Below are 15,495 nucleotides of genomic sequence, written 5' to 3' on the forward strand. Positions count from 1 at the left end.
GGTCGAGGTAGGGCGAGTTCGCTCGGTTGGTTCTGATGTTCTTACAAATTTTGATGGCTACAGGTGACTGGGGCTATTAATAACCTAATACTCAAATGAATTGGTTTATCTGTGACTCTCTGAGATTGCCCTTTCTACCACTTCTTGTCGAAGGCTTGTCGCATACCTACCTTCTGCTGTGTGAGTGCTGCCTCTTGCTGCTACGCGAAACGATCTTGGTAACATGACGCTACAGATCGTCCACTGTGTTATTTATAGAAACACTCAGCTGAGGTTCTATACTACTTGTTTAATTTCCCTATAATTCCCATTTCTATTGTTCTCTAGTATTTGCGCGCTTGCTCTCAAGTGTAATACCTTGGGTTTATCGATATACTTAGTTAAAGAATTAGGTAAATTTAAGAGACCGTAAAATTATCATACGTATATCTAGACCTTTGCTATAAAAAAAACATCAAGTTTAACACGTATTATAGGGGGTAAAAGAAATAGAACCCATTAGAATTGTTATGCAGAACGAGCGTTTCGACCGGCCATTGGCGCATCACGTGTTTTGAGTGAAAATACTTCAAATTGTTCGACGTTCTCGTGTTGATTTTAGTAACACACAAGTACAGGCATGTTACAGACACCTTTGGAACTTTAAAAGCACAAGAAATCCTATTTATCCACTTGGGAGTCTTGAACCCTTCAAGTGTTTTCTCGGAAAACACGCCATACGCCAATTGACGGTTGAAGAGATAAGTACAATTATTAGAGGACATTGCCAGCTAGTTTATTCAAGACACTCTTATCATAGGTTAGCAAGCAAGGAAAATGCCATAGAAAGAAAAGCAACCATAAAGCCCTTACTGTTAAATCTGGCACAATTCGCGGCGCTAATCTCTAACTTTAATGCCGGTTCATAATTATTCGGCGAAGTAGAATTCACTGTTCCATTCCAGCAGTACCTATTAAAACACTTCGTACAAGCAGCTGGGACCTGCGTGCCTGTCTTTGTAAAACTCCTGCTGAGGACTGCACATCCTACACAGGTAAGCCACTCACTATCCATAGTACCATTGCCCATCGTTGCTATATCATAGCCATTTTGAATCATGAGGTTCCTTTCAACGTTACTGTAGTCTGGCTTAAACGTGGAAAAGTTTGACTGGATGATGTATGGCGCATTTGGTACGTAGACAATAAGTGGAGCTTCACCAGTGAGATTGCTAGCGTTACAGCCAAAAAAAGAGGGACGGTTGTTGAGACCCAGGTTTATAAACGTATTTTGGTCAGGAATAGCCGGAAAGATTGTGCCATTTTCGAGTGTAGCATTAAGAGAGCGTCGATAGGTTGCTACAAGAGAGGTGCCATTTGGCCAGTAGAAGCCTGTGTCTGCAGAGGAGTCAACGGCGAAGATGACGTCCAGTGCCCGAAACGGCTGAATAAGAGGCGAGAGAGGGATATTTTGGCCGTCCTCCCCACCATCTACAAGAGTTAACTGGCTTGAATGGGAATTATCGTTTGTGCTATTATTATAGCCAAAAAAGGGGTTCGGTTTGAATAAAGAGACATCGTTTTCGTTAGAACCAATTCGTTCGAGAATCGACGTTAGGGAGTTTTTCATAGCATTGGGCATAGCCGTGGAATTAATTTGGAGAATGAACTGGTTAAATAGAGAAGACGAGGTGCCCATGATAAATCCAACTTGATCGAAACCACGCACACAAGGTGTCTTTGGTAGGACAACTCCGCCGGAGAAATTGGACCCAATATAACGGAGTGGCGCAAATCCGTACGTCGTTGGATCCCATGAACCAAACTCGAATGGATTGAATTCGTACACAGTTGAATTTAAGGATATAATCATGGTTCCAGGTGCACGGGCGTCAGCGACTAGGACTGGAAACGGGCTCTCGCCGTCAACAAAGCTTTTGTCCAGTGCAATTGATGAGAAGGTATATGCTGGGCCACCGTTGGAAGCATTGACAAGCTGGAAGGATAGGGCACGCCCCCAATAATCGGTGATGGTCGTCTCGTATCCAGCATTGGATTTTGAATCGACATCAGCTTGAAGGATATTGTAATAGTCAGCAATGTTTGCGATTGACAATCCACTAGAATCAGGGCCTTTGAGAATTGAGTTTCCAAATTCCCAAACAGATGAGCCAGGGCTCCCGTCACGTAGAGTAGTGACAGTACTAAAATTGTTTGCGTAGAGTGAGCCGACCAGCCAAGCACCACCAGAAAGACCCGAGAGATATGTCGCAGACTGCAAGAGGCCTCCAATTCCACCCGCATTTGTAGAATTTTCCGTTCGACTGTCTGCAGCAGCGACAAAGCCGGCTCCATTTAACATTGCTCTATAGCCTCCGCCCGATATCGCAATTCCAATGTTTGGCAGAGCACTAGCGTTACCAGCAATGCTAGAGATGTATTTCGATGCGTCGAAGCCAGAAATATTAGCCCGAGTAAGGATGGAAGTCATCGGCCCAATTGTTTTGTTTCTTCGTAGTTGCAGCCATGCGGTCTCGTTGTCGGAAAGTGCAGACGCAGCTCGAATAACTGGACGACTCGAAGGGCATTCGACATTCCCTGGCGCATATCCCCCAGTTGGAGAATCAGGTGCCGCACGCTTCATACTATGAGCACCAGGTATCGCAGCATACTCCTTGTCAGACACATCCCAAGGTATCATGCCCTGAGCTAGAGGACAGATATTAGCAAAAATATTTAACTAGATATCAATTCGGGAGTGATAGGACCGAGTTATACATACAGGAGAAAACATTCAAAATCCCGACGAATGCAATAAACCCACATATTCCCTTCATACTGGAATAGTTGCCTGTTCAAACCACTTTCGAGATAATCAAAGCTTCGAATTGAAGAGAGGGGGGAAGCCAATAATATTTTGTGCAGTTTGTGATGCTCAGGTCAGAACAAAAATATTTCGTTACAAAGATGTAACGCCGTCAAAGCTAACATAGCCTCTGTCCCAGACGTATTATACCACAAATTATTGTAAGAGGTCCCACAATAGGTCGGGTAACAAGAACGAGCGCGTAAATTATCAGAGTCGATAATTGGGGTACAGGTATTGCTGGAGGTGCACAAGATATAATTTTAGTCTTTCTTCTCGGGCGTAGGTATGAGTTTATTGACTTTCTATTATGTAGAGGTACAGCATGCGGTCTCTGCTAAATAGCGGGCTAATAATAGAGTAAGATGCTGTGCAGGTTATTGTATGTGTATCCCTGTTCACTACTGAACACTAGGACGCCTGGCGTCGGCCCGTGATGTAATGGCATATAGAAAGCGAAAACATGTGTTTTTAAGTATCCGATTTTGTCGGTTGGGGACTCACTTCGCGCAGCTACCATTTCCAGCCACTTACGTAGCCCTCCCTTATCAGGTCTACAACCTATGCTATTCCTATTACTATATAGTATTACAGTAATTTGCGCCACGTTGCTTAAGAATACAGTAACTTACGGATTAAAGCGAGAACCTTAACTAAAACAGCTAGGATGGCGAGTGTGGGTCGCCTGTGCAACGACGGATCGCCAATTGAGCACAGGTGGTGTGACATCGAGGGAGTGAAATATAGATGGTATGCGATAACATGTTTAATACATGTAATATGTTGTAGCTTTAAAAGATAATTCATTGACATAAAATGTCTAAGACAGGCGTCAGTGCTTCATATTCGCGCCCAACTTAGTAGTCGTTTTTCTTACCGGCCGGAGGAACAAAGAATTACTTCTACCCAGCCAGTAGTGTGCGTAAACGGTCCTGGCATACCGATATGCATCCCAGCCTCCATTCCAGACCAAACTACTCCGCATACGCCCCAACACACCCACGAATAGAACACCGTTTTCACCACCGACTTCTGCATTTGCGTCCGCGCGATCCGAAACCGTTTCGAAGGTTGGCCAGAGTAGATGCCCGACTATGCCGTTATAGGTCGCTGTGCTCGAGATTTTCTCATCAAATCGAATTGTGATTTGTGTTTACAGCACAGTCAATCCCGTCATCAATAACACAAAAATTATTTTCCGTATAGAGGTAAGACAGACGGCTGAGCTGTGTGCCCAATAGACTCTAATGCTGTTAGATGCTTTAGTTTCATCGGCTCGCGGAAGCGGAGCTAGTTAGTGTGAACTACATGTAGATAACTCACCTTTACAGGACTTAGCCTAATACAAGGTTGCTGATCATTAGAACGGAGCTGATGATATATCGAGGGCAGACAATTATAGCGGATGATCCATTAGATCTGGGCACTAAAGCCAGAAGACCTGAGACTGGGGAATCAGCTCGTTGATCTATTATCAAGTCGGTATTATAACTGCTACAGCGTCAGGACTTCTTACACGCCATCTCCGTCTTCTGCCAAGGCAAACTTGCCAGCTGCAACTTGCAGTACCCACCTCACTGATAGTGTGATTTCCACACACTTAATTATAACGCCACGCCTTGTGTGACCTGGGGCCTTGCAAATAATATCTTGCAATGAATACTCTTAAAAAATTTCGACATCTCCCTACACCCAAATTTGTGCCACACCTATATCCCTTGCTGGCTTGAGCACCTGATGACCAAGCGCTCTCATGATAATTCCCCTTGTTCCCGCGACAGAGCACGTTTACAACAATCTTCTACAACCAGTTCGCTGTTGTTGAATGCTAGGTCCAATATATAATCTCGTCTTTCGTCTTAGCTTGTCCCGTAAATCTTCCGCCCGAAGAGCGACTCGTCCTCTTGTGTCGTATTATCGTCCACTTGTTCCTACAATTTTTACCTTTCTACAACTGAATAGAACACTGTATAGTGGGTATCGCCATTTTCTCTCGTGGTTAGCGTAGTTTCAAGGGAAATTGAAACTTTAAGAGAGGACTTGAATAACTGTACGAGGAGAAGGCTTGGTTTTGAGTTCTGCCTATAGACTATCATTAGTTCACTGATATTTAATTGAGACTTGTTGCGTATCTTTCCTGAGGTAGTATAACCTTCCCGAATAGACTATGATACACCCCGCAGCATGTACCTTGGCAGCCTTTGATGAAACGCCCTTGTCCATTTCTCACGCGCAGAGAGTTCCCGATATTGGGAAGGTCTTTGAAAACAATCTCAAGAGGAAAGGAGAGGTGGACAGCATGAATTCCTATGTGTGACCCCCCAGGTAAGATCTTCCGGCAGTGAAAAATAATAATAGATCAATAAGATAGAAAGGAGTTAGGCAAAACGGCTACCCCAAGAGCAGTCACGCACTCCGAACTCGTTGGCCACCTCTTAACCAGCTACCTACCTATCCGCCACGAGACTCGCTCTCCCCACCTCCAAGTCAAATGCAGAGAAAGGTCGAGGGAAAGGCCGAGCTATTAATACGCGTCAAGGTTAGTGAGCACGTGCCAAGTGAAGGAGCAGGAGGGAAAGGAGCATCTGACCAAGACATATATATACAACATACAGGACCCCTCTATATACTATTAGACCCCGTTGACTTGAAGAATTCCGATATAAAAAGGTGAAATTATTTGCTGCCTTTACCCCAGCCTTTACCAGAGAGAAACAGCATATCTATCAAATAAGGTCATTTCAAAATTTTATAACGCAGGAAATTTAATTTTATTATATTTTAACATTAAGGTCAAATTGCACTACTACCAAATAGCTAGACGTTAAGTCCCAAGAGAAAATAATTTTCAAGCAACTATTCAAGACATACCCCAAAATATAGCAAGGAAAGAAGATAAAAACCAAAAGATCTCCCCCTTTCAACATTCTAGCCCCCTCTAGCCTAAGCCTATACTAGCGTAAAAATAGACCTATCCTTTACCAACTATAACAAACAGCTCATTTAGAGCAGAAGCTTGAGAACGCTTACCTGCAAGGTAAGTACCCCAACTACAACATTTAATAAAAGCGTTTAACATAGCTATATAGCGTTTAAAGATAGGAAAGCTTGAAATGAGAAGTGCAAAGATGGAAAGCTGATTGCAACGTAACAAAAGAATTACCTAGTACCCTATATCATTACTACATATTTTCAACCAGCCAACCTAGTCTTCTTAGAGCTTATACTCACTTCCTATCACTATCAAATTAAATCCATAGAATCAAACACTTGTGCATATATACCTTGTAGTAAACTAAGCGTTGATTCGCCTGCAATGCTCTATGATCATGCGAGGGCTTGGTAGTTTTGTATCCTGATAAAAGCTAACATGAACGAGGCCACAGCCAATATATATAAAAGTAGCTGTTTATCAAGAACAGACTAAACCCATTTATTACTATGGAAGAGAGGTCCAGTCGTTCTCCCAACGGCCAGTTTGTGGGCAAGATCCTCATCCTTAAAATGTGCGAAATGTCCCCCGTGTAGCACCCCATTTCTGAAATCCCGGGGGGAAGTAGCCGCTGTACTCCCAGTCGATGATAGAGATCACCTCCAATGTTTCCAGATTCATCATGACGTTGTGGGGTCCGAGATCGCCATGGGTCATAACATATTCTTCCTTGTCGGACGTTTTGGGCTCCCAACTTGGTCGGTCGACGGAGCCCAGGATCCACGTGGGTGGGATCACCAATCCATTGAGTCCCGTCGTGGATGATTTGAGACTCCTCAGCTCAGGTAGAAGCTTTTCTCCGACGAACTGATTGAAATTCTTCTGAGCTAAGTCGGCGCATTCGTCGTACTTCATGCCAATATTCTCTCCATTGAGGAAATGGAGGTTCGGCATCCGTCACTCATCCCCAGCCCTTTCGAGTTGGACTCCCCGAACATGATCCGTCTCAAGGAACAGCAATCCTTCGCTGTCCTCCTTCCATGATCTTAAGCCAGGTACTGGAATCTTCGCTTGGCTTCTGAGTAGTTGTAGTGCAGCGGCTTCGTTTTGAAAGCGTTCTTTGAACCATGGGTTTTCGATAGGTTTCCCCGTCATGCTAACGGCTCTCTCGGTAAGAGGCTTCTGGCGTTTCATGAAGGTGGAGGTGGTGAAATTCAAGTAATACACTTTATCGTCTGATCCACCAGCGACCTGCGCATCTTTATGGAGGACACTCATAGCGCGAAAGAGTTTATAAGAGCGTGAAACTGTTAAGTGCGAATAACACGAGGGTTTTCCTTGAAGATCGCGCAGGAGCAGGAGTGGCAGCCCCTGGCGGAGAATGTGAGGGAAACGCGCGAGAGTGTCAACTCCTTTCTCTCGCTAGAGAGGGACGATGGGCGGGGCACCCAGATGGATCTCGAGAGAATTATAGCAAATGGACCTGCCAATATCCCTGAGAGTCCATCCGGTGAAGGCCAGGCTGTTGAGAACATCGATGAGCTTGTCGCCTCCGATGGGGATCTTGTGAGGACAGACGACGTTGATCTAACGACGGCCCGGCAGCTGGGAGAGTTGCAGATCAAACCTGAGGTCCGTATTGAGTTTAATATTTAAGAGCGAGGCGTTTGGAGGACCGATGGCAGTCTCCTGGTCAATCTTTTAGAGGCGTCCGAGGTTGAGCGGGTAACCAAGAAGTACATGAGAAAGAGGTTTAGACCGTTTGATACCCCATTCAATCCCTTGGTCCCACGAACATGTTTCCAAGCAGTGACTGCCGATGGGACGAATACGGTAATTTTGATTTCAGAGGATGATATTGGTATTAACAACCAACTCGTTGCGTTTGAGCCAATGTCTGATGTGGGGCCTTCTACAGGCAGAGCGAAAGGGGGTCGTCGTCAACAGGCTATGGCCTACGAAGTTCAACCACCTTCCTAGGCGACACCCCAAATTTTAGAGATCTGATGAAATCGCCACTGAAACAGTGCAGTCCCTCAGATCACTTATACCGTACCTCGGGGCTACATTGGTTGGGAAGAGGATATAATCAAGAATCTGGACAGTTCTTTCGGCACAGCTGGAAAACAATTTCAACCATTAATAACCAGCTGTACTGCTACCACTTGCGGGTATCTGTCCCCCGGTGGACGTCGTTCCCCTGCCGACCAGGATCCCATCGAACTCCTGCTGGCCCATGTACGCCTCTCTCCCCCTGTAGACCTTGTTCTCCTCACGGACCAGGCTCTCCTCGCGCTCATGCTGGCCCTTGTAGGCCACGCTCTCCCTGGGGGCCCGGTGGTCCTGGTACTCCTGCTGGCCCCATCCGCCAGGAATCCCGTCTCAACTAGATATAACTATTACTAAATTAATCTATATATTTTAACGATAATTCTTTAATTCTTTTATTTATATTTCTTTCTAGTAATTATAACAGTCTTTTTTACTTCTTAATTACCTAGAACTACTAGTTAGCGGTGCTTGGATCTTCGTTGCCGACGTCATAAGCCTTCCAACAGGGTCTGGACTGCGCGGTCGTCTGCAGGAAGTCGTTCTGCAATCTGGAGAAGAATCGTCTTCGCAGTGCCCTTCAGGAACCAGCAGCCGCAATCCTCGGCTCGCTTGACCAGCCACGCCGCCCAATGGGCCAGCACCACAAGCGCCGCTGGACTACGGCGCGAAACCATCTGGTTAAATCGATCCGGGACCTTGGTCAGCCACGCCGCCATACCGCGCCACGCTGGCCCAACATCATCAGACGCGAAGCTGGTCTCACAACATTCAGCCAGGGCGGCAATGGCTGACAGAGTGGCGAGGACGTCCCGGCCACTGTCTGGTCTTCCGAACATCTCTGCCATGCGAGATGGAAGCGTTCGAAGGCAGTCGAGTAGCGCAGAGGGTATGTTATGACTAGAGGAACATGCACCAATGCTCCCAGCATCTAATGAGCTGCTCATTTCCAAGATTCTCTTTGCGTTAGCGAACGATTCCAGTCGGCGACTGCCACCGGCGGGACGACGCGTAGAGTGGGCGACCTCGAAGCTCTGAATAGTCGTCATGATGGACTGAAGCTGACGAGGGGCCGCCGGCTCTGGGGTAATCCCGAGATTGAGCCTGAGTTCAGCCAATGCCCAGTGTGCAAAACTTAACACGCAGCTCACTTGACGGCCTGCCTTCGCCTCCTCTTCGACCCCGGTGGTCACCGTACCCGAGTCACGTTGTACAGTCTCTTCCCGTCCGACGCAGAATCCTGTAAGGAATTGCGCTGATCGCTCGCAGTAGACCCGCGCGATCGTCGTGTTGTCCGCAAGCGCAGCTAAATGACACGTGGAGATGGCTAACAGACCGCACATGAGCCATCGCCGCCGCAGGGCTTGGGGAACAAAGTCCGTCTTCCAGTAGTGCGTTATGAGCTGTGGGTTTTCGGCGCCAGGAAGGGTGAGGCTCGTCGTGGTGATGAAATGGTGGAAATATGTCAGTGTTTCCAGGTCGAAGTCGACTAGAGATGACGGGGAAGGGGCCCCGAGGGGTGTTGGAACGCGTGGTGACGCCGATGGGCCTGCATCATTCCACTGCTCACCATTCTTTTGCTCATCGCTACTTTGGTGACCGTGCCTTTCCTCATTATGCCCTTCATCATGCATTTCATCACCACCATCACTATCAGTGGCAGCCAGCCGCGCCGCTCCGGCTGTACCTGCCGGCGAAGAAGCGACCTCGAAATACCTAAGTTTTGTGCCACGGAAGAACGTCTGAAGTTTCACCGGACGGGCGAAGGAGGAGAAATCAGGAGGGGGCTCGCTGAGGCCATGTATTTCGCTCCAGTGGCGTTTCATGCGTTTGGAACTGACGCAGAGATTTCCACACCCAGCCGCCGCACAGCAGTAGCCAGAGAAGGTGGGTAGAGCCTCGATTGGTGAGGAGGTTGGGGTAGGTAGGGGCACATGGTCCGGCTCGAGAAGGTCGAGTTCAGCTATGGAGGACAATAAACGTTGTCTTTCGAGGCGGTAGATCTTGTGCCGGAGCAGGTGGCTCTGCAGCGCGCTCTTCTGAATGGCGTACTGGCATTCTCGACAGATCAACACGCCGTACCTGGCATCGTACTCCAGCAGATCACGTGAGCCGAGTCTTTGTCTTATGGCGGGCATGCTACCTGACCGTGATGGTGATGGTGATCATGTTAGGTATGGTATGTGTAGAAGAAGCCAGGTGTGGTGGATGAAATGTATCGTCAGCCTCGTGTCGCAAGGAACGTGGGTGAAGCCCCTCACGTGACGCTGAACCGCTCGCTTGCATTAGCACTGGTTACGCAGAGCGTAGTTGGTATGACCGGTCACAGCAGCTGGAATGGCCCTTAACAAGGACTAAACAGGGTCTAGCTATAGGCCATACGAGCTTTGCACCTAAACGCGCACAGTGGCTGGCCAGCCCCCTAGATTTAAACCCGGGCGCGCCTGGTCGAACCCTAACATAGTAGTCCTACTAGTAGGGGCACCCTAGTTAATGGCCGTGCAAATAAGGACCTGAGATGACCCTCTAAGAGAACATTTAAACAGCATTTGAATAATGTTTGAATAACGTTTGTCAAGTGTTTTAAAAAAGATTTGTATTCGAAGCTCGGTAATTTAAGAAAAGTGAAATTAATGTCATTTAACTTCAGAATAACYGTGCGCGATTAACGTGTGTGTTTCGCGACAAGAGCAATTAAAGCTTTGTATTAAATATGCCTTCGTCTGTTGTATATACTATTAATCTCTATTATATGACCAACTTTTCTTATATAAAGCTTTAATTTCTAGCTATGTCGAATACTGCTGCCCCTATACCTGAGGAGCTTCTCCGCAATTCAAGTCTCTCCCTAGATGATAAACAATATCTTTACCAGGAAGCTGAAACGAAGTATCCTGTTATTCCCCTCCCAGATGTTCTGTTGTTTCCAGACAATTCATTCTCTGTACGTATACACTTGCCAAATACTTGCTAAATACTTGCCAAATACTTGCCAAATACTTGCCAAATACTTATCAAATATTTGCTAATTACTTATAGGAGCCTACTACTTCTATGCAAGATAATGAAAATATCCCAAAAATCTTTACCAATCCTAGTTTGGATGGGCTACGAGTCTCTGAACTTTTCTATGGCACCCGTCTACCTTGGTATCCAAAAACATCAAAGTCCGGCGTAGGCTATTGTCTCTCTGCCCTTGGGTATCTAGAGTCACTAGATCTAACAATTAAAACATTAATGTACAATGTAAGTTACATAGAAATTGTTTACAAAATGTATAAATATTAATATTATATAGGTCCAGTATAGTTATTCATCAACATATCAACCGCATAATAAACTAACTCGATCCGAATTCCTAAATAATGTCCCATGTATTCGAACTACGTTCCGCTGCTCAGGAGTTAAAGTATGTACCCATCATCACGAGTCTCTTTTAGACCCGCATACGGAATGGGATATAGATGCTTGGGATAGAAAAGCAGAGCGAATGTCTGCTGTACAACGGCTATTTATGGAGGAATATCACCCTGTTGATACATACAAACCGACTCTTGAGTAAAGTGTTTACCTTCTACTTTGAAATTGTTTTCTAATTATGTAGTCTATATAATGCAGTTATGCGGGATTTCAAGAGTCCACACCGGAACGGCTGTCCATTTTCAAGTTACTATAATGATACTGGACTTAGTCGACCTTGTAGCGGTTTGCCTGTTGTACGAGAGTCTGAACATAGGGTATAGTCTTTCCAAATAATTATAAAACGTTTACTAATTATTTAATTAATAGGATTTAAATGGAAACAAAAAGTATTATATTACCTGCAATCAGGCGACATATGCAAAGAAGGCGCACCACTACTACTACTCCATCCCTACCAACGCTCATATACACCTTGCACATCTAGCCCAGCTATTAGAGTATGGCTACGATGGAGTACAAGAGAAGTGTTTTCGCACGCTCCCTCAAACATCACGAAGACGTCTTTGTGGTACGTATCTAGTATTATATAAATATTCTTCAAATGTTTTTCAAATACTTGTTAAATACTTGTTAAATAATTGCCAAATACTAACAATATTTATAGGAGTTCCGCATGATCAAAGTTCCCAGCTAATAAAGAAGATTCCATGTTCAGTCAAGTTCAACATGTTAATCCCAGTCGACTTAAAGAAGACACCGATTATTCTATTTTCCTCACATGGAATTCATTCTCATAACCCTCCTCCTCCTAATCAAACTCCCCAAGAAATTGGCGAGCTCGTTATCAAAGAGATCYAGAGGCATATTAAAGTCGGAGCTATAGCAGGTATATAATATACTTTACTTCTGTTTTTGAGACGTTTATTAACTATTTTAAGGGACTCCTGTTCATATTATTCCACCTAATGGCCATCGGCTATTTAGTCTATATATAGACCTCAAGAAGAAAGATCCACACGCTGATATTTGCACTCTTGACCCTACACTATTTAATACTAGTCGGTTTGCAGCTCTACGTCGGGCGCAGATCTACTTACAATATCCAGACGGTACTGACTGGGAAGGTTAGTCTTCTGTAAATATTTTTTTAATATTTTCTAAACGTATATAGGTGTTTGGAGTTACTATATCTCGTATCACCAAGGACAAAGTAGGAAGATCCCATATATTCGGAATATGGTACATAACGGCGATATTGGAACTATTTCCTGCGCATTTACAAAGCAAATCGAATGTATGGCTACCTGTAATACTATACAAATCGACATGTCATATAAACGGGTTCATGGGCAGTTTAATGAAATTCTTATTGGACAGTTTATGCAAGAGTTTCAACGGTGTAAGTAAATACTCTGCAAACGTTTTACAACTATTATCTAATTATTTAAGTAATGTGTTTTGGTCGAGTTTATACCAATAAGCAGTCAATCTGGGCATACTATAAGGCGTTTATGGAGTTCTTCTCAGTAGCAGATAATATACTTTCGCAAGCCGAGCCTAGAAAAGGGCTACAGTGGCACCACATACATGGCCAGGGTATCAAGGCTATTGTAGTAGATATGTGTCCTGCCCAAGCTCATGGTAAGTTTTTTAATTACTTCTCAAACACTTATCAAGTACTTGGTAAATACTTATCAAATACTTACTAACTGTCTTAGCATTGGGTCTTTACTTTTGGACAATTGATCCTGAATTCCCAAAGAGACCTTGGCAGTGGCACGTCGAGCGGACTCTTATTTACTGTACAACTCATTTCTTCCGTGGTCTTGAAGCGCGCTTTCCATCTGGCTCTGCATGGGGCGAGGTTATGCGTGAGCTATTGAACGTTAATAGCGAAGAAATGTTTAATACAATTCTAGATGAAGTTGATAAGAATTTGTAAGTACTCTCCCTTTAAGTTATATTCGTATATAATTCGTTTTATATATTATTTCTAATTCTTATTCTTATAGCCCTAATGAAGCAGCATATACAGCTCATAAACGGGTCCCGTGGATTAAGTCAGGTCTTAATCCTCTCTTTTGGAAAGGGGATAAAGACGTTTGGAATAACTGTACTCGAACAAACCAGTCTCTTGATTCGTTAATGTCGATGTCAAATCGAACTGGGAGGGGGCAAGYACTTCTACTAGCAATTCTAAAGTATGTACTTTGTAATTGAGTTCGAATCGTTTTCTAATTATATATTAGGGGCATCAACTTAGACAAAAAGCTAGTAGAATATATTGACCAATATAAACGCTATGGTATTCAGTCTTCATATACCCCTCCAAATCCCGTAAATGCGATCTACGATAAAATCAGTAAGTGGAGTTATACTAAACGATTATTAAATCAACTTGAATTCGTTTATAAAATGACTTTAGTCTATATACTAATAAATATATAGAAAGATTAGAGAAAAGGCGGCTCAAGTTTATAACTCCTTCAACAGACCCTGATAATTCTGATCAGGTCCCAGAAGTATATGAGCCACAGCCAGTAGTATCAAGTAGCGGAGGGACGAAGCGTGTAAAGCGTATAGGAAAGGAGCTGGCTCAGGATAGACTAACAAAGTCTAATAATTACGAAGAAGTCAATTGGGAAACGAAGAAGAAACGGGAAGAATGGGAACTTGAGAAACAGGCAAGGGTAGCACGCGAGCGTCATGAGACAAAAATGAGTAACCTTCAAGTCCAGCAACTAGAAGCGGAAGTAAGGATTAAACAGCTTCAGGCTAGAAAGCTTGAGAATGAACTACTTAATGTTGAGATATTACCTACGCCTTTTAGTAGATAGATAGAATCATCTTTTAATTAGTTGCAAAACATATATTGAATATATATATAATAATAAAAACTAAAATTCCAAATACTAGAAAAGAAAAGTACTAAAGAAATAATAATAAGACTAAACAGCTAGTCGTCCTCTGGCTGGATAAAATGTTGGATAATCTTGCAGTTAGACTTTTCCCAATTATCTGCAAGTATATCCGGACATTTACGCTCTAGTAGGATATTAATTAGAATTTGTTTTTAATTCGTTTTATATATACTTACTATCTGAGCGGCATAAATCACATCGACCATTATTTCTAATCTTATATAGGTGTTGGACCTGTACTCGCATTGCATTTATATTTGGCTTCTAAATATTATTAGTATAGTTTTAGAATTTTAGAGTTTTATATACCCCGTTTAAAAGAGGACAGTCCCGTATCTGAATAGAGTTGTCTGTATCGTCTTGCGCTTCTGGGCTAGCTGGTAAGCTATTTTGTTTTTGAATTCGGGCTTTTTTTGTAGCYTATATTAATTAGTTATAAAATGAATTATACATAGTTTATAAATAATCTTACTGGCTGTCCTTCTTTTCCTTTTGGCTGATTTGGATTTCCGTGTAAACGATCCTATAATACTATTAGTTTATAAAAATATAATATAATAGGAATATATACAATTATCCTTTGTGGTTGATTATTATCAGAAGGAAAGTCATCGTAGATACTCTATTATATAAATTAGTAAGATATTTTATATATTATAAAGATACATGCCTCAATAGGTAAATAATAGCAGTCGCGGAAAGAGGACAAATCAATAGCTTGAGACGTAGGGGACTAAAACAATAGGAGAACGCTTAGCAAACGTTTTACATACAGTTGGTCGAGTCCTATTAGATGCGCCTACTGATGAAGTTGATTGAGAAAGAAGCGTGTTTTGAGGATTAATAAAAGTCTATTAAAGAATATAAGTTATTAATATAATAAAGAGCTAGGGGATATATATACTGTGTGAAGCTGGGGTAGATACCCTTGAAGAAGGTCCCCCTGAAAAAGTTCATCTGGGCGTAGTAACTATATATTTTTAGATTAGTTAATAAATATATTATATATAATTAAACAAAAATACATACAAGTAGTTCAAGTTGCTCTGACTGTGACGAAGTAGCTATTGGCAGTTTCTATAATATAAATATTAGTATAATATTATTAGATATAATAGAAAGCTATAGTACATACTGTACGAACAGAAATAGGACTCGAACTAGAAGGAGTAGGAGTAGTTCTCTGACCGTTTTATTAGCGATTTGAAAGTGATTTCAAGGTGATTTCAAGGTGATCATACTTACAGCTATAGTTGCGCCAGGAGTACTAGGAGCTGCACCAGGAATTGCGCCAGGAGTTATACTAGGAGTTGCGCCAGAAGTAC

At 43.3% G+C, this 15,495-nt stretch overlaps 5 protein-coding genes across 5 annotated transcripts; 1 reads left to right on the forward strand and 4 right to left on the reverse strand.

Annotated features, from left to right (window-relative positions):
* Positions 1-793: 793 nt before the first annotated feature.
* BP5553_10373 (Lysophospholipase) lies at positions 794-2,816 on the reverse strand (the record flags this gene model as incomplete). The annotated part of the gene is made up of 3 exons (XM_032018996.1): positions 794-930; positions 1,048-2,688; positions 2,762-2,816. The coding sequence occupies 3 exons, from the start codon at positions 2,814-2,816 to the stop codon at positions 794-796; spliced, it is 1,833 nt and encodes a 610-aa protein (XP_031865020.1).
* Positions 2,817-6,344: 3,528 nt separating this feature from the next.
* On the reverse strand, positions 6,345-6,692 carry BP5553_10374 (uncharacterized protein; the record flags this gene model as incomplete). The annotated part of the gene is made up of 1 exon (XM_032018997.1): positions 6,345-6,692. The coding sequence occupies one exon, from the start codon at positions 6,690-6,692 to the stop codon at positions 6,345-6,347; it is 348 nt and encodes a 115-aa protein (XP_031865021.1).
* Positions 6,693-6,734: 42 nt separating this feature from the next.
* BP5553_10375 (uncharacterized protein) lies at positions 6,735-7,055 on the reverse strand (the record flags this gene model as incomplete). Its single annotated transcript, XM_032018998.1, has 1 exon — positions 6,735-7,055. The coding sequence occupies one exon, from the start codon at positions 7,053-7,055 to the stop codon at positions 6,735-6,737; it is 321 nt and encodes a 106-aa protein (XP_031865022.1).
* Positions 7,056-7,229: 174 nt separating this feature from the next.
* On the forward strand, positions 7,230-7,757 carry BP5553_10376 (uncharacterized protein; the record flags this gene model as incomplete). The annotated part of the gene is made up of 2 exons (XM_032018999.1): positions 7,230-7,409; positions 7,437-7,757. 2 exons carry the CDS (start codon positions 7,230-7,232, stop codon positions 7,755-7,757), a joined length of 501 nt encoding a protein of 166 aa, XP_031865023.1.
* A 560-nt stretch (positions 7,758-8,317) lies between these two features.
* Positions 8,318-9,964, reverse strand: BP5553_10377 (Uncharacterized protein; the record flags this gene model as incomplete). The annotated part of the gene is made up of 1 exon (XM_032019000.1): positions 8,318-9,964. One exon carries the CDS (start codon positions 9,962-9,964, stop codon positions 8,318-8,320), a length of 1,647 nt encoding a protein of 548 aa, XP_031865024.1.
* Positions 9,965-15,495: the final 5,531 nt, after the last annotated feature.

This window comes from Venustampulla echinocandica, assembly GCF_003357145.1.
Source record: "Venustampulla echinocandica strain BP 5553 chromosome Unknown scaffold_14, whole genome shotgun sequence".
NCBI lineage: Eukaryota > Fungi > Ascomycota > Leotiomycetes > Helotiales > Pleuroascaceae > Venustampulla > Venustampulla echinocandica.